Source organism: Megascapheus bottae, chromosome 15 (genome assembly GCF_031878675.1).
Source record: "Megascapheus bottae isolate mThoBot1 chromosome 15, mThoBot2.hap1, whole genome shotgun sequence".
Taxonomy (NCBI): Eukaryota; Metazoa; Chordata; class Mammalia; order Rodentia; family Geomyidae; genus Megascapheus; species Megascapheus bottae.
Genome location: NC_143523.1, coordinates 30,048,041 through 30,071,785, shown reverse-complemented (window position 1 = coordinate 30,071,785; position 23,745 = coordinate 30,048,041). Strand labels below are relative to the sequence as shown.

Here is a 23,745-nt window from a genome sequence, read left to right as displayed (position 1 = left end):
TAAAACTGTATGGTCTGCTAAAAGGAAACTCCACGCAGTTCAGGAGAAGAGGGTTTATTGGGTGAGGAAAGAGCAGACTCCTGCCACCCAAGATGGAGTCAGGCGAGCAAGAGAGCTTATGAGGGGAAGTGAGAGATTATATAGGGGTAGGGGCATAGACACAGCAGAAGTGGATGTGACCTCAGAGGATGGGGAAATACCTCAGTGGGGACCTCCCACTGCCCCCAGGCATGCCAGTTGCCAGGGTTACAGATGCTGGCCGGGGATTTCCAGGGTGCAGAAGGAGAAAACCAAGGGAAGAAGTCATTTCTTCCAGGCAGACCTAACAAAAACACTCTGTGATTGGGCTTTTAGCAAGTAGGAGCACATTCTTCTTGGCTCTCAAAATGATTTTTACCCTACTTCCTTCATTTTTGCCACAGGATCAGTAAATATTGCCAGTATTTATTTTCAGTTCCATTGTTCTCAAAACATTAGAGACAGAGTGGAGTCTATCACAGAGTTGAAATGTAGTAAATACTGTATGAATTAATGAAGGAGGTCTTCAGCTTGAAGCTACCGCCCTACCCCTGGGCCTGGGCGTTGTCCTTGAGCTCTTCAGTTTAAGGCTATCACCGTTCCCTTGAGCCACAGAGCAACTTTCCATTTTCTAGTGGTTAACTGGAGATAAGAATCTCAGGGTCTTTAGTGTCCTGGTTGGCTCTGGACAGAGATCCTCAGATCTCAGCCTCCTGAGTAGCTAGGATTATAGATGAGAGCCACAACACCCGGCTTGTTTTTTGTTTTTATTTTTTTTAGGTGATAAGAACTAAGAAATTTTACATTGCATTCAAGTCAGTGACAGAAGATCAACTATCAACAGTTAACTTTTTCCCAATATGTAAATTTGCCCTATGTATACAACTGAGAACGTTAAATTATGAGGACAAATAGGTGGAATGAGTTTTTCAAAGCCTTATGGTAATTTTTAACACACTACAAAAATTACACAATGCTTGAGACCCTAACTTCATATATCATCACAATCAGAAAAAATAATGCAAGGGTGTGTGCTTCTAATTCTATTTAATGAAAATTGGTCATCTTTAATATCATGGTATCTTTCACATAAAAGTATCATACATATGGGTAAAGAAAACAAGCCTTCTACAGCAATAAAGCAAACACCTTTTAACCTTTGACTCTCACTGGTATTGCTTCATCAGATTGATCATTTCAGCATACACACTCTTGAAGACATTCAAGCCCCAAATAAAATCTATATGGTTATAATCAGGAATTTCCTTGTGGTACACCAAGTTAGTGATCTGAGGCAGTAAGGTGTGGACGTCACTGGTATCTGCCAGTGTATCATGACCCCCGTTCCACAGGGCAGTGGGCACAGGCATGTCTTTCACATTGTACCTGGGAGGGACACTCTACAGTAAAAAGAAAGAAAGAGAGAAAGAAAGAAAGAGAGAAAGAAAGAAAGAAAGAAAGAAAGAAAGAAAGAAATCTTTATTATAATTTTCCACAGGGCAGTAAACAAGCCCTATTAAATCCCCATTCTCTTATTTGAGAAAAACTGACTGAGTTTTGAAAATCCCTTCAGATATTCTTTTCAGGTTCTCTTTCAGAATACAAAGAAATCCAACCCCCAAATAAAGAATACAAGCCACAGAGTTTCTGCCCTCTGCTGAATCAGTAAGGCTGGAAGATACTCCAGGGAGGGAAGCCCTGTTTTCCTGATCTGCACACAGAGCTGAAGGCCCAAGTAAGTAGGAAGGGGCTACTGAGCCAGGCCCTTCTACTTTCTCCTTGTGGATGGAAGAGAGAAGGCTGGACCATTCAACACCAATTTCTTCCTCTTTTAGTAAAAGCTAACCATGTCTAAGCCACAGGGATGCTGTAAGAATGGAGTGGGAAAAACACAGATAAAGGAGCTCTCACATTAGTGTACTAGGTACTTTAAAGACACCAATTCCAACTGTACAGGTAAGTGCTTACACAATATCCAAGATCCCACAGCAAACAAGCCTGCAATAGACCTAGAACTACTTGATTCTGCCGTGTCTGTGCTCATGCTCACTTTGAATAGTGCCTGGTTCTTATTTAGAGTTGGGGGAAGAATGGAGAAAGAAAACCAGTCCCTAATACCAACTGCAAACCTGTGAAATACTACCTAGGCATTCCTTAGTAGCTAAGCACATCCAGAATCTCAGTAAGGCAGGCTGGCTTCCTAGATGGGTAATTTTGGGGATCCATTTACAAGAAAAGGCAGAAACCTTTACCTGGTTGTAGTGTAGGTAGTTCTTGACTTTGCTTCCCCAGTCAAAGGCTTGAAACCTGTGAAAATTTAAAATCTAAAAGGAAGATAATTTGGGGGGTAAGTAAAAAAGCAAGTTGAGTTAACATCAGAGGTTGCGTGAGTTCACCAGGTCTCAGAATTGAGTGTTGTACCAAAAGCCAGGTTTAATCTTTATTTCCAAATCTTTAATTAAAATAAGATGAAATGATTCCACTCCACTTTACACTATGGCTCAATTTCTCACTGTATGAGTAGGAAAATCGCAACTGTAAGGCACAGGAGAGCAGCTACATACAAACACCCTGAGAAGGGTGAAAGTTACTGACAGGGACAAAAGCCTTGAAATAAGTGGGGGTGAAACAATGGGTATGTGGGACATCAATTTCTGAAGTAGTAGATCCTGGTAATAAAGAGAATAAACTAGAAACAGTGTTTACAAGGAACCTCTAAAAACGCTCCTAATTGGGGGGCTGGAGGCTGGTGGCTCAGGACTGTGCTGCTACTCAGGAAGCTGGGATGTGAGGAATGGGGTTCAAAGTCAGCCTGGGCAGAAACTTCTGTGACACACCTATCTCTAATTAACCGACAAAAGGATAAAAGTTGTGAAGCTGTGGCTTAAGTGGTTAGAGTGCCAACCTTAAGCAAAGAAGCCAGATGATAGTATGTAATGATACACACACACACACAGACACAAAGCACACACACAAACGCACACATATATAGATTCTCCATAGGCCTTACGTGGTCCCAATAACCTCTTTTTCTTCTGGGCTTTAACTCAGGGGCTGAGTACTGTTCTTGTGCTTTCTCAAGACCAGTATTCTGCCACTTGAACCACTGCACCAGTTCTGGCTTTTCTGTGTATGTGGTACTGAGGAATAGAGCCCAAGACTTTGTGCACGCTAGGCAAGCATTCTACCATTAGGCCACACTCCAGTCCTAAACCTCTATCTTTTAGGAATACCTTAAATAGCTATGACTAATATTACAGAGTAATGTCTAGGTAGGCATCCCGTCAAAAGGAGCAAGTACCTGTGTTCTGCATAGGACTAAGGAATGTGAGTAAATGCCCACAGGATTCATTTCGGCTGTCTCTGAAGTTCATCCAGTTCATGAAGAGGAAGAAATATTTAAATGCACAGGAAAGGAGTAGGATTGAGGGTTGTTAATCTGTGCATTATGTAAGCAAAAATAAATGTTAGAACATACTGTGAATAAAGGGACCTTAGCAGGCACCTCCCAAAACTCAAGTGAGAAGGCCAAAGTTCTCCCTGAAAAATACAGGCTGCACCTTGCCAGCTTCCAAGCTCTACCCTCCTCAGAAGAAGCCTCTCCCTGCAGGCACTAAGGTTGCCTCTTGGACCCAGTGGTGGCCCTTGGACAAAGACCACAGGTTGGGGAACAAAAGAGAGAACTTAAGGAAACAGCTTTTGTGCACACAGAGACCTGACACAGTACATACAAGGGGGAAAGATCAAATATGCTACTGGGAATCTGACCTTTGAGCTTCAGGTACTTTTTAGAATAATTAGAACATCTCTGAGCATCAGGTACTTTTTAGAATAATTAGATCCCAAAGCCCTTAGATCACAACTGAGTCAAGCACCTCCACTTGCAGCCTTTGACCTGGCCAGTGGCTTGAAAAAATGATCTGGAATCAACTTTTTAAAAAGGCTTGTAGCGAGACAACCACTCATAAACACAGTGTCCAGTGACAATCTAAGAACTTCTGGCCAGGAAATGATTCCTTACAGCTGATCCAGGTCAGAAAGTGTTAGAGCCTTATTTCCATAGACAGGACACTGAGGAATGATACTAAATCAGCAGTGATTTTAACCACAGCTAGTTAGCAAGAAGAACCTCCTAGGGAGATATTACACAAATACAGATTATCAGGAACAAAAAGTTCACAACAGAACAAGTACACAAACGCAATGTCTCAAACCAATTATGATGAGTGAAAAAGCCCATAAACATATATGTTATGACTGTACCAAAACTCTAATGTAAATTAACTTAAAGTGACAGAAGGTAGCTGAGTCACTAGGGTGGGAGGAGAAGCAGAGGAGAAGTACTGATGGCATGGGGACACTTTTGAGGACTGACAATATGTGCATTATCTTGATTGATATGGTTTTGTAAGACTAAAGCTATGGCAAAATCTATCAAGTTTTAAACTTTGAGTATCATTAGGTCATATGTACCTCAATCATACTGTCAAGGATAAAAAAACAGCCTTTTGTACAACTACTTAATGATAATAAAAATTAAAATTAATAATGCCACTATAGTTTCTCTAGTGAAGATGAGTTGCTGCATACATAGCAGTCTCTGTTGGTTTTGTTTTCATAATTTTATTTTAAACAGTAAAAGGGGGTTTCAATTCAATAAGTGACTATGAGTACAATGTAGTTTTTGTTGTTGTTGGTTCTGGAGCTTAAATTCAGGTTCTGGGAGATATCTCTGAGCACTTTTGCAAAAGGCTAGCACTCTACCACTTTAAGGCACAGCTCCACTTCTGGATTTCTGGTGGTTAATTGGATGTATAAGTCTGTCTGGGCTGGCTTTGAATCTGCATGCTCAGATCTCAGTCTTCTGAGTAGCTAGTATTCCAGGCATGAACAACCACCAGCACCCAGCAACAATGTATCTTGATAAATGTTATTCTCCCTCACTCCATCCTTTTCGAAGAAATTTCTATCTTTAAAACCTGCATTTGTAGACAATAGTACAAATCCAATTTCCATGTTTTTAAAGCAATGTTTTATTAAAAGATGTCCCTGTTAAAAGCAACCCAGTTTACTGCTATAATACTAGCTAGAAAGGAGGCTGATATCTGAGGACTGAAGCTCAAAGACAGCTTGGGAAGAACAGTCCATGAGCATAAAGGAGTTGTGTTTCAATTGATAGAATTCCTGCCTTAAGGTAGAGTCAAACATGAGCTAAAGAGCCAAATAGAAGCTCAAGGTCCTGAGTTCAAGTCTCAGTACCAGCACACACACACACACACACACACACACACACACACACACACACACACATACAATTAAACCAACAAGTAAAAATAATCCCTCCATTGACTCTAACTGCTTGCCTGTCTTAATGGAGCTTGGAAATTATGTGAAATATTTATAGCAACTTTGTTTGAAACTTAACAGTAAATTATTTTATATATAAAATAAAATTACCTGGAAAAAATATTGAATTGAAATATACTTCTGACATATTGTCAAGAAGGAAAAAATAGGGAAAAAATTTACTTGTATATCTACTGCTATGCTATTGTATATAGCAGAATACAGAGCCATCTCTCAACTCTAAATACACATTTCTAATCTATGCTGACCTATAGAAAAATTATTTCATTGAAACACAATGCTCCTATTTTGTGAATATATAGTCTGGAACAGACATATATTACTTCGGTGATCAAACTGAGCAAAAATCTATTTTCAAAGTTAGTGATTCCCTTCCATGCTCATCTTGGTGTGGCTCTGTTTGTTTATCCACTGACATTCCAAGCATATCATGTTCACAGGAAACTGCTGACAGATCAGCCCCTTATCTCCACTGCTACTCCAAAACCATGCTTTATGAAATAACAAAGAAATAAAATAAATCTGCAAATCAATGACAAACAGGGCAAGAGGGAGAAAAGAGAATCAGGGAGAGGAAGAAGATACAAGACAAAGCTCACAGCTGTTTGGTGATCTCACACATGTGTGCCTCACTGAGGGTGACATAGACAACACAAACACAATGAGAGACTAGGAAGGAAACCAGATCAGAGTCCTACACAGACTGTCTCAGTTTGAGAAAGGCAGGAGAGAGAATGGTAGGTCAGTGAACACTTGCATCTTTCCAACAATTGCATTTACCCAGTTCCGGCTGCCCTCCTCACAGGCATACCTGCTTCCAGTGTAACATGTCTTGCACAGAAGTTCCAGCAGGACAGTGTGACAAATATACGTCCAATCTTGACTGTACAGTAAACATTACAAATTAAATAATGAAAACGACATTAAGATGGTACTGAAGATTAACACCTTTTGTCCTTCAAAGAATTAAAAACTACAGAGCTACAATCTCAAATATATGAGAGTAAGATGGAAAAAGAATTTTCTGGCTACAAATATGTCCTATAAAATATGAATAAACTTAGAGTGAGGGTGGAACAATACAGGTTGCAATCATAGGCCATTTTAATTTTCTTTTTTGCTTTTCTGAATTTGCAAAATTGTAAATGAAAATCACCCTTCCTTTAATAGTAAGAAAAAAAGTGATCTCACTTAAAAAGATTTGCTCTAGCCAGAATTGTTTTGAGAAAGGGTCTGGTAAGTAGCCAAGGCTGGACTCATACTTATATTCCACATGCCCTCATCTTTCAAATCCTAAGAGTACATGGAGAGGGCACAATGCCTGACTTCATTGCAGACTTTTCAAACCTATCTTCAAAATTCAGTATTACAAACTACATAACAAGGTTATCTCTGGCCAATGACTCGCACTTAATAAAACAAATAAATACATATGTAAGATGTATGTAAAATACACATGTAATATGTTTGTCTTATAAGTATATGTCGTGCATATTTGAATATATGAATGTGTGTTACATATATGAATGCACACATGCACGTATGTGTGTATATAATGGAAACTCCCAATTTAAACTCATATATTTGTCTAAAGAAATATATAAGTATAGTGGCTTGAATTGTGACATATTTAACTTTTCACAGAGGATAAAAGCAGCCATGAGGACAGGTGCTGGTGTAGCCACTTGCTAAAAATCACACTTGTTCCTCTTGAACGGAGCCCTCTTCAGAGTTCTAATCAGACCACTGCTGAGTCCTCCACATCATTCAAACTAAGCACATTCACAGAGCAAATCCACAGAACATTAAAATCAATTCTTAGTGTCATTCCATTCATACCATATTTAAATTCCTCTCATCAAATCCATACAAGAGAAAAAACATATTTCCACAGAGCTCCTTCAGAACAGCGTGGTTACAAAAGTGAGTGCTCAGCCACTTCGTGATTGGATTCTCAGGAAGGAATTCATTGTAACCAAGTATCTCCTAGAAAAATATAAAGAGACCCAAGCCTATTTCAGCATTTCCTGCTGGGACGGAAGTTTCCACAGCCCCCGACAGAAACACAGACCCACCAACGTTCTACCAGTAGCCTCAGGAGCAAAATGGAGACTATCCCATATCCAACAAGTACTCAACAAGTACAGACATGTTAGAGAAATGGAATTGGGGTGAAAATACAATTAAATAGGTTTATAGTAGATGTTCATTTACTAAGGGCAAGAGTCAGGATCCTTGCTCCCAGAGACAATCCCAGTTTTCTGTGATGGCTAGATGGATACTGGAGTTGGTGGTACTAGGAAAGGTCAGCACTGTTCTAGAACTGTGTCTATGTACACCGATATGAGCCACAGACAGCCCCTGCTAGGGAATTTTAAGTGGGTTATTTTCTACCGTGATAACAACATGGTTAAGGTACAATTTATCATTTTAACCATTTCATGTGTTCAGATCACTTAAAGCAAGTATATTTACACCTTATGCAACAATCTCCATTATCCATTTCCAGAGCAATTTCAGACCCCTAAGCTCAGGCTCTGTTTTTTATTAATTAAACTGTTTCATTCCCATTCTCCTTCCCCCATTGCATGCTTTTATGTTTTATTGAAACACGGACAAAATGTCTATTACTGCTGGCTGTTTTCATTCATGGAATTCTTATACAAGACAGTAGATGATATAACTAATAGTTCAGTAAAGAAGTTTGTTGTACTCATCTATAGTATCATTGACCAGGTCAGAAAATTCATGACCAGATACTACCAGAGAAATCAATACATTCTCAAGTCATGTATTGTGTAACAGAAAATGGGAAAAAAAATCTCTTTCTATATTCAAACCAAATCTATCTTTTCCTCATATCTAACACCTAGAAGAACTGGTAGGCAGTTTCAGGGGTTAAATTATGACTTAAAAACGTAGACATAGAGTTCGTAACTGCCAGTATTTTAGAATGCCTTTAGACTGGGGTCTTTACAGAAGATTCGAGTCAAAATAGATGTCCTATGGAAAGGGGAAATTTGAGCATGCATATAGAAAGGCACAGAGGGGAAACATGAGAAACAAAGGAAGGAAGAAATGGAAATGATGCTTCCACCAACAGGAATGGTCAAAGACTGCTAACAACTACCAGCAGGGAAGAGGCATGGGACAGATTTGCCCCCATTACTAGCAAACTAATACAAACACGTGTATAAATGGGTAGACCTAGAGAGGGTAAGTCCACCTGTCTCAGGTTTGAGGAGTACAGTGTCCTTTCACAACCTGGACAGTACAGGGTGATCATTTTGGTGCAGTGACTCTGAAATTGAGGGGATTTTTTTTTTTTTGCTAGCAAACAACATAGTCCTTTACATAAAATTTTCCTTTCATACGTAGGAGTAAACCCTAAAGTATAATGATCAGAAGCATACTAATATACCATTATCCAGTGTTATGCATTATACATAATTGCAAGTTCTAGATGTTTAGATAGGACTGGTAATATGGTAGGTTGGTTTACACCAGCAACACCAGTACAAGAGGTTAAACTGTGACTTTACCAGGTGACAGGAAATGTTCAGCTCTACTATGGCCTGACAGGGCACAACCCAACATGTCATCCCTTATAGAATGGAAGCATATTACATGCTGTATACATGTAGCTTCCTGGAAAAGATTTTAAGTGTGTACCTATGTGTGTAAAAATTCATAAAACATCTAATGTAGTAATAAAGGGCCTTCTGATCTCAGAAGGCTTGAAATGGCTTCTCCTGTCTGCTGTTTCCTCCTTGAATAAAATGTAGACCTATGCAGCTATGGGCTGAGGGCTGCTGTGTTTGGTGGCCATATTGGAGAATGTAATTAAACATTCTCTTTAGATCCACTTCCAGTGCACAGAGATAGGCCTGTGGAAGTTATTCTCCCCCTGTCTCCCATTTCCAACCAGAAGCTCCCCTCCTGGAATGTAATGCTAGCCATGTTCATGTATAAATAACGTTCCCTCTGTAGTGGATAGAGAGCTGGACTAGCACATTAGCTGTGGATACCCACAGCTTTAGTATTCACAATTGTGATGGCTCCACCATAACCAGTCAGAGCAAGTGGGTGAAGGAAAGAGGAGAAACCCATTGCTCCACTAAGAGCAAACACAGAGGAAGATAGCACAGTCTCCCTCCAAGGAGCAAGGCTTCAATCTGAAGAGGAAATCTGTTAGGAAGGCAAAGATGGGGACAAGCCATGTACCTTAAATAAACCATCTGGGAGGTCTGATAACTTGGTTAGAATGCTGGAAATGAAATCTCCTAAAACCACAGGAGCCAAGGCAAAGAACATTTTGATTTTTTCTGCCAACTCAGAACTCTGTGAAAAACCTATAAAACCTGCAGGAACAAAAGGAAGGTAAGAGAAATTTCATCTTCTGAGAATTTTCTTCTCAAAAAAGGCAGGAGAGTTCAAGAATCATATGGGAAGCCCTGGAGAACCCCCAGGGAAAAGGGAGGCTGCACTGCCCTGAGGAGGCAGAGCTCCTGAAACGAGGCCCTAGCCAGCTGTAAACATGGAATTTAATTAAACTACAAAATCAAGGCTTTGCCAAGTGCTGTTTTCAATCTAAACTTAGAAATGCCTGGGAAGAAATCCAGATGGGAAAACCACAAAATCTTTCCATTTCCTTTAACAATGTGCACTGTAAGTCTGTAACCTTTCAAGAGCTCTACTGGGAATGTCTCAAGTTCCAGCCCTTCCTCCATCCCAAATTCACAGACCATCTAAATAGATATTGGTCACCCAAAGAGAACTCAAATATTTAGAATTCCTAACTTTAAAATATTATTTATTGCTGTATACATACCGATGGTGGTGCCTTGTGAATAACCCACATAATACAACTGTTCTTGACCAGTTTTACTCAGAATATAGTCAATGGAAGCTGGGAGATCAAATTTTGCCATTTCATCAAAACTATAAGCCAAAAACAAACAACAAATCATTCATTGAACTGGCACACAAATAGAAGACTACACAAATACTAAGCTTAAAACATGTGTTGTCACACAATGAACTGGGTAGGTAAGTCAACAATGACCTGAAGAATGAATGTTGCCGGGATGACTAAAATATCCATAGATTCCTATTCATAGGTGCCACTCTTACAGAACCACTTCCCTAATCTTCCTGTCCACTGTCTGAGGGGCTCTATTTGGCTTCATCCACGGTGGTACATGAAGTTAGAGTTGTTTAGTCACCTTTTACTCTGATAGTACATCACACTATCATTGCTCAATTATGACACTGGTCCCTGGCATGCATTAAGGTAGTTTCCAGTTTTCACTGTTGCAAACAGGTGACAACAAACACGTTCTGAATCATGCCTTTTGGTAGAAATTCTTATTCTTGAGCTTCATGTCCTTGATGAGAATCTGGTTGTACAAATGGAAGGAAAGACTAGTGATACCCAGAATTTTGACTTTTGCTAATTCCTCAGACATCAAGCTGTAATCTCAAATCAGGTAGGTAGGTACATGAGTCTATGGAGGGCAGGACGTGTGTGTGTGTGTGTGTGTGTGTGTGTGTGTGTGTGTGTGTGTGTGTAGCATCATGATCAGATATGTCGATTATTCCCATATATTTCACATTGTGCCAGGCTCTGGGGAGGTTCTTCACCTGTGTTTTCTGCTATCAGCCTTCCATAAACCTTATGAGATAGGGGTCATAAATAATCAAGTGCCAGGATTTATGTGATGCATCTAGTGTCATATGATACCTGTTGATAGATCCAGAAGTAAGAGAGAAATGTTTCTGAAAGGAAGAAACATGAACACCTGGGAAAGGTATTTTTGAAGGAGAGAGGAAGGGTACCTGACTCCATATTTCCCACAACACAAGGAATGTCAGAATACCCAACAGAATCTAATTATTCATGGAAATATGTCTTTCTAAGTTACCTTGATATTCATCATTAAATTCCTGAAAAGAATTAGAACTTTCAACGTCTCTTCTCTCATACATCTTTACAGTGATTTATGGATGGCCTCTTCTGCTGAATCCCTATGTTGGTTAAGTATTAGAGAAACAAGCCCAAGTCATAATCAACTGCAATGTACCTGAAAGCCCAGAATTCATCCTGAGAATCGGAGAGAGTCTTGTGTTTCCGAGACCACGTGTTTCCTCTGCTGTTCCCCATCCACACATCAAAGCCGGCATCGGCAAGGATGAAGCCCAGGCTGCTGATGTCAGTGTTTGCGACCCAGTTACTCGAATCGCCTAGTGCACCATGCTGAAGATAGACAACTAGTTTGGGAACTGAAAAACATTCATGTTTAAAAACATTCATGTTTAAGGACCGTATGTATAAATTTTAAAACACACACGATGTCTGATGAACACAGAACTGTTTTTAAAAACATCAAAGCAAATGCTGAACTTTAAATAAATTAAAATACAGATGTGGCATTTCCCATTTATATAACACTAAATGTGTTTTTGAAGAGTACTGACAAGGGAGAACTAAAACTATTTTGTATGGGAGAGGATAAGGGAATTTCTTGAACTCAGGGCTTGTATGCAACCTTTAGCATTTTTACACAAGTCCAGGACATTACCACTTGAGCCACAGCATTATTTCCAGCCTTTTGTCAATTAATGGAAGATAAGGGATAAATGTCTCATAAACTTTCCTGTCTGGATTGGCTTTTTCACTTGGTTTTCACAATATGCAATATGTTTCCGCAGTTTGCTCCAATAGTTGCATTTCTCACAATTATTTATGAGAAAATAAGCTAAACAAAAACAGTTGTACATGTCAGGCACCAGCAATCCCAGCTACATCTGAGACTGTGGTCCGAGGAATAAGGTGCAAAAGCCAGCTTGGGCAGAAAAGTCTGAGATTCCATCTCAAATTGAAATGCTGCACTTCTAAAACACAGCATCAGCCATTGAGCAGGCAATGTTATACCCCTGAGCACATGCCCAGTGCCAAAAAGAATGAAACAAATACTGCTTGCTGCACAGCAATGAGTTGCCACTAGATGCCTAAAGAGCTAAAATATGAAAAACTGAAACCACCAACTGCTGGGAAGGATGGAGAACAATAGAAACTCACATCATTGCTGGTGGAGGGAAAATGGCAGAGCTACTTGATAAGTAATTTGGTCATTTCTTATAGAAGCAAACATAATCTTATCATACTATCTTGTAATCATACTCCCTGATGACTTACCAAAAGGAACTGAAAATTTATATCTACACAGAAACCTGCAAGTGGTAAATAAATAAATCAGGTGTGCTAAGTCAATCAATGAATATATATATATATATATATATATATATCCAGATAACAGAGTGAAACCTAATTCTACTAAGAACTAAGTTATTAAACCATGAAAAGACCAGAAGAATCTTAAATGTCATATTGTCATGTGTAAACACCACTCTGAAAGATTGCTGTCCGTATAATTATACAGAAAACATAAAGAGATGATCAAATGATCAGTGGTTACCCGTGGTTGGTGAAGATGGCAAAATAAACAGAGCAAAGAAAGAGTTCCAACAGAGAAGCTATAAATCCATACATCATACCACAGTAGTAGGTCAGTGTCATTATGGATCCATAGACTAGACTGAGAGAGGTTCTTAATGCCAGCTATGAATTTTGGATGACAAAATGTGTCCACTTAAATTTACTAATCATAACAAAGATATAATTAAAGAATGTTCCTAAAAGAACATTGTCCTCTGCAGGCCCAACCACTTGGCCCTCTATTACAAATCTCCTTAGTGGGACAGAGGAGGAATCTCTGTCCCTGTCTCCCTCCTTTTCTCTGTTCACAGCTTCCAACATCCCCCACCACTCCCCCTGCCCCCCGCCCCACCTCCTCATAAGCTTTTCAAAGCCTATTCCTCTCCTGAGTGATTATTTCACAGCCTTGGATCCCATTCTCCCTCAAGAAACCTTGACACCTGGCCAGGAGCCATGGTTCATGCTTGTAATCCTAGCTACTCAGGAAGCTGAGACCTGAGGATCAAGGTTCAAAGCCAGCCCGAGCACAAAAGGACCTGAGACTCTTATTTCCAGTTAACCCCTAGAAAATGGGAAATGGGGAGTGGCTCAAAGGATAGGGCAGTAACCTTGAGCTGAAGAGCTCAGGGACAGTGTCCTGGCAGAGTTTAAGCCCCATGATCCACAAAAAAAAAAAAAAGAAACCTTGACATCTCGATGTCTGACCTCGCTGTATATTATGAAAATGTTTCTATCACTTGGCTTTATGATTTACCTAGCATCACCTATGTATCATTGTCTTCTACTTAAAACAATTGTAACTCCACAGGAAGAAAAATCTTCCCCTACCTCTGTTGGTATTGAGGACAGACTATTTGCTTGGTTCTGCAAACACTTTTCTACTGCTTAGACTAAGTACTTTCTTGGGGACCAGTTTTTTTCTTGGGGTAACTCAATTGCATATACCTCTTCTTAAAATTTCTTCTAGGTACAGCCCATACTTTCCTTCAGTGTTACAACCAGATGCTGCTTTAAAAAAAGAGGGGTGGGCAGGAGTTTGGCCTAGTGGTAGAGTGCTTGCCTGGCATGAACAAAAACCTGGGTTCAATTCCATAGTACAACATATATAGAAAAAGCTGGAAGTGGTGCTGAGGCTCAAGTGGTGCAGCTCTAACCTTGAGAAATCCAAGGACAGTGCACAGTCCCTAAGTTCACACCCCAGGACCGGCAAAGCAAACAAACAAACAAATAAACTATGTTTTCTCTCAGACCTCCACAATTGTTTTTCCATATTTATATACATAGCATATATATTATATATACACAAAAGGGGCTGTGATGTAGTTCACAAAGAGCTTGCCTAAGCAAGTGAAATGTCCTGGGTTCAATCTCCAGTACCAACAAAGAAAAGACAAAAGTTAAGGAATACATGCAAAACATAACATTTGTAAATGTTTGTGACACTGGCTGTATTTTCAAAGCTTATCTAAAGGATTTTGTAAGATCAAGATTCATGCGCTGACGTAAAATGAGTTCCTTATTTGGTCTTTCAAAACAACTGCTTGTATGCAATTAAGCTTCTTAAGCTTGAACAATCATTCATACACACACACACACACACACATAAGTACCAGAAGAAAAATAATACACCCATTATGGCAAGTGGATCAGAGTTCACTTGTCTTTTCATCTCAAGAACCTTTAAATGGATATTTTAACTTAATAAATATGCAAAATGATCATGTCAATTGTTGGTATTATTTTTCTCAAGTATATAACTACCTCACAGGACATTACCACACCAAACAGATGCCCTTAAATTAATGATAGCACACCAAACAGACTTTAGTCCATATATTCCCCATGGTAATAAAAAATGCTGTCAGTCATAACTAGTATCATAAAACACTATATGCAGCAAAATAAGTAGGCTTTTAAATCAGTTATTGTTTGCATTTTCATCATGGCTACTCATAAGCCTTTTGTCATTGAAGATTTAATCCTCCTCTAGAACATTTCCAATTAGGCTTATATAAGGTGGCCTCACAGTATAAATTTCTTAATTTAGCTTAGGGAAGCCCTGCTTGGGTGATATTTCTATTGATACCATTATTGCTTATATTTAGTGGCCACTTTTACATCTTACTGACACAGACTCACACTTGACAGGCCAGTACCTTTTGCAATATGGGATCAAAATAAGAGAAGCATATTCTCAAAGCCATTAAACCAACTAAGGCATATAGTCCCAGGGATTAGAAAACTAAAATTAAAAGACAAATTGAAATTAACCTGTAGTGCCAATGTTTATGCTGATGATGAGAGTATGTACAAAGACAGTTGAAAAACTACTCAAGAAAAAGGGGCTGTTGTTAGAGTACTACTATAGAGTTACATGTGTTTGCTATTCCAAAAGTAACTAAAGCCAAGAAGTTAAGAAAAATGACTCCTGAGTATGGCCACCTGATGCTCACATCTGTCGCTTTTCTACATGACACAAACTTACTCTCTTGTCTTTCCTTGTGTTTCCCAGAGGCACTATCACTTTTGTTCAAAAAAGACTCATCCACCTTACCACAGTTTGTAAACACTCTAAATTAGGTGGCTACCTTTACCTTACATTTTGCCTTCACCCTCTGGCCTCTTCTTTCTCTGTGGCATCTTACAGATTCTTCCTAACCAACTGGACAGGTGTTGGCACCTTGGTTTATTTATTTCCTTCAATATCACTCTTCTTAGATGACCAAGTCCCTGTCATTCCCCTGATAGCCTCCATTTCACTCTTGGCCACAAATCAAAAGAGGCAACACAAGCCTTTCCTCTCCTGGCTGTGGTCAAGGGTCACAGTGGGTCAGGTACTAGGATACCAGATACTAGTACCCCTCAAATACTCTATCAATCTCTTTTGACAGCCTTTCAAACATCAGTAGATAACATGCTCACCTGCCATAACTGACCTCCAGAGAGGAACATTCCTGGGAAGCCAGGCTACTTCAGACTGCAGGGGAATGGACTTACTTAGAGCAGCAAAGGGTAGAATCAGTGTCTTCTTGCAGAAGGAAGGCTGCCTTTTAGTAAATGAGACTGGCATGTACTATAGAGAACAAAGGAGCTCAAAGTCCTCACTTCCCAGCTCGGGAAACTAACAGCCAACTACGAGGACAGCTGGTCTTCACATGTGTGGCACCTATACTGGGATCCCTACTTACATTATTCCTAATAATGTGTTAGGTTCATACATTATTAGCCATATCACAAAACCTTTTTCCAATGTTTTGAGTCTTCTTTACAGACACCTACACCAAACATGTAGCCATTATTCCTCTCGAATGGCTTCATTAACAGCAGGTTCCTGGAGCAGGAATACTTAACCAGACCTTCTGTCTTTAATCCAGTACCCCAGCACTGACAATAACCTCCTTTGCAGGAAGTGGCCAGAGAGCCTCTCCCTTCCTCCTATCCTACTGTCCTATTAAGTAATAAAAACAAAGGCACTTATGAAAGCTCTAAATGGCCAGATATTCATATCTAAAAGTCACAGAACAGCCCCTTCATTCACTAACACTCACCTTGCCCTCTTTTCCAGTCCAGATAAACTTATATGGCAGGCACCAGACCCAAATCTACTGCCAGTTTAACCTTTGAGCAGATATCCTGGCTTGGCTCTCTGTCTTCAACTGTGATCTTATTTCCCATCACTTGTCCCACCATTAATTACCTCCTCCAGATAATTCCAGCCTTCTTTCAGATCGATTATACATACTTCAGATTTGTAAAGAGTGAGTATCTAGTTTGGGCAATGTGCCTACGCTTGCAGGTTTATTCCGAATAAATCTGTGTTAGTGTTCAGCCATGTTTGTTTACTTTTTTTTTCCTTGCCCTTTCCTCCCCTGTAATATGAGGGTCAAAGCAGACCAGGCAAAAAAATCCCTGACACTCTTATATCCAACTGACTAGCAAAATCTTAGAAGTGGAATCCTGGGCCAAGTGGTAGAGTGCCAGCCTTGAATGAAAAAACTTAAGAAAAAGTACTAGGCCTCATATAATGAGTGATTGTTATCCTTAATGTACTATGTTATCTCTCATCTCTTTTGCTGTCCCTTGGTTATCTGATATATTGGATATATGCATATTTGGTTATTTGAAATTGGATAGGGAAGGGGGGAAAACAAGATGAGTGGCAGGAGTGGGGGGAGGGAAATGGGGACCAAGACATGAGAAAGGGTATCAATATATGTGAAGTAATGCACCTTCTATCTGGTGAGTATAATGTAACCATTCTATTAATTATAATAAAATTATATGAAAAAGCATAAATTGAATAAAATTTAAATTAAAAATCATAAACTCATAAATGTCTCTACACAAATTTATTTTCTACTCACCTGAGAGAAATAGCAGAAAAACAAAACAAGAGTAGGAAATGAAAGAAACTTCTGCTCAAGTTCCCTAGAGTGCTGAGAACATTCAATAACTAACCAAACTTTAAATCAACTTTATCCCAGGCATCTTTTGAAGCAGGAGGAAGTACACTAAAGGCATGAATGTAAATATCCCAGTGAAATATCTTTGTACATATAGTAACATGTGTTAACAAAAATAGATGAAAGGGGTCCCACCGGGGACACAGAAAAGAGCAAAAATGGCGGAGCAAAGCACTATCCTATATAGCGGATACTATACTGACTGTCAGACAGACCTGGGTTCAACACAGGTTCACATCAAGTTTTGACAAGACACATTGAATGATACTCAAAATGTCTGGCTTCCCTGCAGAGTAAATATGATATATAACTTATCAGTAATAATTATATGTGAGAAGTTATAAACCAAGTGTCTGACATACAGAAAAGGTGTGATTTTCATTAGCTACTAATATTCATTTGCTGTTCAGCCAGCTTGAGCCCTAGTTTCATACTTAATTATTCAGAGGAATGAATGAGATAACTTAGTATCGTGTACCAGCAATGACAGTTCAAGAGAGAATAAAAGATTCGGGGAAGCATAGGCTACAGAATGAGACTATATCTGAACACACACACACACACACACACACACACACACACACACACACACACACACAGAGAGAGAGAGCTATGGTTCAAAGTGATAAAATGCTAGCCTTGAGCAAAAAGGCTCAGGGATTATATCCAAGCCCTGACGTAAAGGCCCAGAAGTGATAAAAACAATCATTAGGAAAAACTAGATAATGAAATGTGAAGCACAGTAATGACACATAGTTCAAACTAAACAAATAGTTCACTTCTTTATGACAACAAAACAATAAGCCAGTTGTTAAGTGGCCAAATGAGAAAGATGTAATTCATGTGGTGTAATAAATCCGCCATCAATAAGGACAGTGACTGTGCAAAAACCTAAGAGCACAACACACAAAGAGAAGAATTCAACATTATAGACTACCCTAAACTATAGCCATGCAGAAATATTGTAAGCAATAAGAGGGCAAAAATTGCAAGAAAAGAGGGAAAATGACTTCTTGGAAAGAGACTAGAATTGAACTGACAAATTTTAATTCTACTGTGTCGTAATATATGCAGCAGTTCATTGGTATCCACAGGAATTGGCTCCAGGACACAGGATAGATACCAAAACACACAAATGCTCCAATTTTTACCGAAAGTACAGTCACAGTTGTATGTACTGTATATATCTTCCACATATTTTAAATCCCTCCTAGATATAAATACTTATTAAATTTATTCATTTGTTAAATGTTCATTATACTGTATTGTTCAAGAAATAATGAATAGTCAAAAGGCTCTCTCAGGGACCGGGAGTTTGGCCTAGTGGTGGAGTGCTTGCCTAGCATGCACGAAGACCCAGGCTCGATTCCTAGGTACCACATACATAATAAAAAGCCAGAAATGTTGCTGAGGCTCAAGTGGTAGAGCTCTAGCCTTGAGAAAGTCCAAGAACAGTGTTCAGGCCCTGAACTCAAACCCAGAACTGGCAAAAAAAAAAAAAAGGCTCTCTCAGTGTGTGTGTGTGTGTGTGTGTGTGTGTGTGTGTGTGTGTGTGTGTGTGTGTCCGTGTGGTCTGTGTCCTTTTGTTTATCTGTTTTTTTTGTTTTTTGTTTTTTTGGTTGTTGTTGGGTTTTTTTTGCCAATCCTGGGGCTTGAACTCAATGTCTGGGCACTGTCCTTAGACATTTTTCCTCAAGGTTAGTGCTCTGCCACTTGAGTCACAACACCATTTCTGGCTCTTTCTGCATATGTGGTACCAAGAAATCAAACCCAAGGCTTTGTGCGTGCTAGGTGAGCACTCTATCGCTAGGCCACATTCCCAGACCCCTGTTTGTCTGTCTGTTTGTCTAGCTATCTGGCTATAAATACAGGGTCTTTAGATCTAGACCTCCAGTTCTTAGTCGGCTCTTTTGCTCACTGCTGCCACTCCACTACTTCAGCCATACTGTCAGTGCTCCTTTAAAAAGAGTTAGAAATAATATTCTCGCAATCTTTCCTACCCAGGCTGCCATCCAACTGAAATACTTAGAGCACAGTCTCCTGAAAAGCTGGGATTATAGGTATGAGCCACAAGTACCCAATTCACATGCAATTTCTTTAAAAATTATTATCAATTGGTTGATTCCACAAATGGAAACCTCACAAATATGGAAAACTAACAATGTTTTGGCAATCAAGAAATGGTTTTTTTTTAAAAGGGCTCCTCTAATACACGATAATTAACATGAATGTTATGTGCCAGAACTGGCCAATGCAGGGGTACAGATTCCCTCCCAGAAAAAAATGGGGGAGTCCAACATCAAGGTGCCAAAATGATCCAAGGATTTCCTAACCCAAAACAAATGTAATCCTCTGCATGCAAAACCAACACGTGTCATTCCTCTTGGGGAAACACTTGAAAACAATTAGTCTAAACCTGGGGCTTTGCCCTGGAATGCTCATTTTAATGCTCCATTAAAAAGACTAAATTTCCCATGAACAGTTACAATGGCACTGCACTAGATACAGCATCTATGACCAGGCTCTGTGCCTTCAACAGAGATGCTCATTCAGCTGCAGAAAGAAGAAAAGGTAATCCTTACAAAACAGTGTTGTGTTCAGAGGAAGAACACTTGCCTGGTAAGTCCAAGGCTCTGAGTTCAGTCCTCAGCTATGAAACAATATATTGTAATTATGAACATCAGATTGATGATAATGATGGAATCTTGATAGGAAAGAGTATGAGCCTTTGGCCTCAGCTTGCCAGAGTCCAGGGATTGTGAACATGTCATGGGAGACAAAATTTACACTAGGGGCCGGGAGTTTGGCTTAGTGGTAGAATGCTTGCCTAGCATGCACAAAGACCCGGGTTTGATTCCTCGGTACCACATACATTGAAAAAAGCTGGAAGTGGTGCTGAGGCTCAAGTGGTAGAGTGCTAAGCCTTGAGAAAGTCCAAGGACAGTGCTCAGGCCCTGAGTCCAAGCCTAGGACTGGCAAAAAAAAATTTACACTAGGTATTTTCAGTCTATGTTCCCCATTGTAAAAACCCAGTATATACTTTCTCATTCCTAGTTGAAGTAGTGAGGTCGAGTCTGACTGCAGCCATCTTGGCCACATGGTGAATGGTAGAGTCTGGCCTCTTGTCTTAGTAGTGGTGGAAGGGGAAGACTCTGCCTCCCAGCTGAGGGGCTTGCCTGAATTCCTGGAAGCAAGTAGGGGCACTTGGCTGATAGGTTACTAAACTTGTGGCTCCAGAAACAGGAGTTTCCTGTGACCCTGCCTCCTGACCTAACCCTATTCAGGCCCAGAGCAGCTCAGGCGCCATTTCACCACGCCACCTATCTCCATGTTCACATCCTGGCTCCTGCCTCTTCTCCAGTCATAATGGCACCCCACTTCAGCTCTCCATTGGAGCTGAGCTGGGCTCTTGGTATTGCATTTGTTCCTTCTTTCCTCTCTGGCCTTGATGGCTCAGTTTTCTAACAGTGCAAAGTATAGTTGCTAGCTGCTAGTCTTTGAGATAGGAGTCTGCCATGCAGTCTTGAGCCTTTTAATAAAGACTGTCAGACTGGACCTCTCAAAATGTGACTTCTCTGTTTTCTTGCCTTATAACACCACCATCCCTCCCCACAAAGAAAGAACAAAACTAATAACTAGTAGCAAAGACAATGATGGAAGTGGAAACTTAGAGATCATTATGTTAGATCATTGTGTTCAACCTATCCTAGTTACACACATAGAAGTGGTGGAAGATCCACAGTGAGGAGAACACACCAGGAGTCAGGGCAGCCCTAGGTCTGCGCTGTGACCCCTAGTGCTTCTTCCCAGCACATGTAACACCCCAAGACTCATGCTCTCTTTCTGCAGATTCCAGGGCCAGGCACCTGGAGCTGCAGCAGTGTGATACACACACAGTCCAGGACCCTCACTGCTAATTGCCATGCAGATAGATGGAGGAGCCTGGAAGGATTATAGGAAATACAGAGGGCATTCTCACAACATGTTTAATGAGATTCTCAGCTCCAGCTGTGAGCCACTGGCACTTGAGGACTCTTCTGTCTTACCACAGAAAACACCATACCTTGGTCAGAATGTCTCTTCTTCCCATGAGGGATTCGGTGAATGCCCAGAATATATCCATCCTTCGTCTCCACAAAGTGTTCCTCACCAGGGTATCCCCAGTGTCGTATCATTTGGATCTGGGAGGAGAAAAGGCGGCACACATGCTTTGCACAGAATCTGGTTCAATGTCCCACATCAGGAGGCAACGGAGGAAATAGCACATCAGAACATTCCCAGATTGTATTCTGGAAATCAATTGTTGCTGAACTTTGTGTTTCTTCAACTTAGCCAATAGCTGAGCATAAAACTACAACCTCCATATTTATAGGTATTTTGTTAAACTTGGTTATCACCATTCTAGCATGTCTGTACCAAGTGTATCTAATATTACCACAGCATTTGATTGGACCTCCATATTATCCTGGCTACAAAACAAAAAAGAAACATCATTCCTTTCTAAATATGCTAGATATCACTGCTTTCTTTTCAAGATTTTATCCAAATAAATCAGACAATAAAAACATTTATTTTTGTCAATAGACTAAAAACAATTACACTAGAATATCCAGGTGCAGTTGAAGTACACACACATACATACACATACACACACACACACATACACACACACTCCCTAAAACTTAACCCTGAAATCCCATTTTCAGGGCTGGAAATATAGTTTAGTGGTACAGTGTTTTCTCCCATGCATGAAGCCCTAGGTTTGATTCCTCAGTATCATATAATAGAAAAATCTGGAAGTGGTGCTATGGTTAGCACCACTAGGCTAGGGTGCTAGCCTAGAACAAAAGTAGAAGCTCAAGGACAGTACCCAGGACATGAAGTTCAAGCCCCAGGACTAGCCAAAGTAAAAACAACAAAAGACTGCTATCAAGTCCTGAAGCTCATTCTTCAGCTGATTCTCTTTATCTTCCAGTTTACAGCTATTGTTTGCTTTAATAAAGTGTATTTTTCTGATATTTCAGACATACATAAGTTTTCAACTTTTCATTAATTTTATAGTCAGTTACATTGGTCAGGTGGTAAGTACATAACTTCTCAAACATTGATAGCCCTTCCCATGTTTTTCCCCACTTTCTCACCCCCCCATTTCCTCCCAATCATCTTGTTTTTTCCCTTTCCTGTTTCAAATAAACAAATAACTGTACATATGATATACCAGGTACCAAAGTCAGATACAGTAACAGCATGAGATAAACCATAAGGAGAAAATAAAAGATTATCCTCAACATAAGATTAATTGACATACGATTTAAAATAACACTGTATAAAAAACACCACCATTTGTATATATGTGGTGATATTAGTGCTAAACTATAAAATTCAGGAATTAAAATGTGACCCTGTTAAAAAAAGAGATTAATTGACATAAGATTGTTTCAAAATTATTGAGGCCAGGAATGTGACTTAATAATAAAGTGTTTGCCTAGCATGCATGAAGTCCTGGGTTTGATTTCTCGTTACCACATACACAGAAAAAGCTGGAAGTGGCTCTGGGATTCAAGTGGCAGAGTGCTAACCTTGAACAAAAGTGCTCAAGAACAATGCCCAGGCCCTGAGTGCCAGCCCCAGGATTGACAATAACACAAAACAAAACAAAAGAGATTAATTCAAAGTTGTTGTTAACCTTTAATCATCTAAGGGTCTATTTTTTATTTCATCCTATCATTTCATTCACATTGACCTTTGTGTTGAAGCATGATACCCAGACATTCTTAGTCATAATCTTTGTTCAGTGTATTTTGAAATCAACCCTAGATGATAAGGCTCTGAGAGTTGTGACATCTATTCTTCCAGTTCTCTAAACAAATTCTGTGAGACTCAAAAATGGAATTGATTAATAAAAACTATTATATTAAGAAATGCAGAGTTTTCAACAATCACTTGACATTCATTAATTACACATAACACAATCTAGAATCTATGATTCAGAGAAAGTGAAAAACATAATGACCTATAAGGAGATCGAAGTTGTTGCTGCATACAGTTGTAGAACTATAATTAAGAGAACGCCATCTGCCATCCTTGCACATTAAAAGCACATGCCTTGGAAAAACTTACCACAGTCATGTTTGCTTCAGGATTCACAGTTGACACATTTCCTCTGCTCCCCTGGGAGTGCAGGACCCCCAGGACCACACAGACCAGCAAGTCCAACAAGTACATTCTCATCTACAGAAAGCAATCAATCAATTATGACTTGTCCTGAATTTCAGCAAAAAAAACATTCGGGAAAGCAGAATTCTGTGAGCTCTGGAAACCAGCACATTCAACAACTTACCACAGATTTAAAGGGTTCAAAGAGAAATAACAGAGGCCAGGACTTATATTTAGAAAAAA

General features: G+C 39.7%; 1 protein-coding gene across 2 annotated transcripts; it reads right to left on the bottom strand.

Annotated features, from left to right (window-relative positions):
- Nucleotides 1–1,184: 1,184 nt before the first annotated feature.
- Nucleotides 1,185–23,631, bottom strand: LOC150054102 (lysosomal acid lipase/cholesteryl ester hydrolase-like). 2 transcript variants are annotated; one of them, XM_090346933.1, is made up of 9 exons: nt 23,467–23,631; nt 21,410–21,527; nt 11,464–11,667; nt 10,217–10,342; nt 9,610–9,746; nt 7,225–7,371; nt 6,197–6,268; nt 2,271–2,342; nt 1,185–1,418 (listed from the first exon to the last, which is right to left on the bottom strand). In XM_090346933.1, exons 1-9 carry the CDS (start codon nt 23,575–23,577, stop codon nt 1,185–1,187), a joined length of 1,221 nt encoding a protein of 406 aa, XP_090203059.1. In that variant the 5' UTR covers nt 23,578–23,631. The 2 variants fall into 2 exon arrangements, with proteins under 2 accessions (XP_090203059.1, XP_090203060.1); XM_090346934.1 differs by having other exon boundaries at nt 10,217–10,326; nt 11,469–11,667.
- Nucleotides 23,632–23,745: the final 114 nt, after the last annotated feature.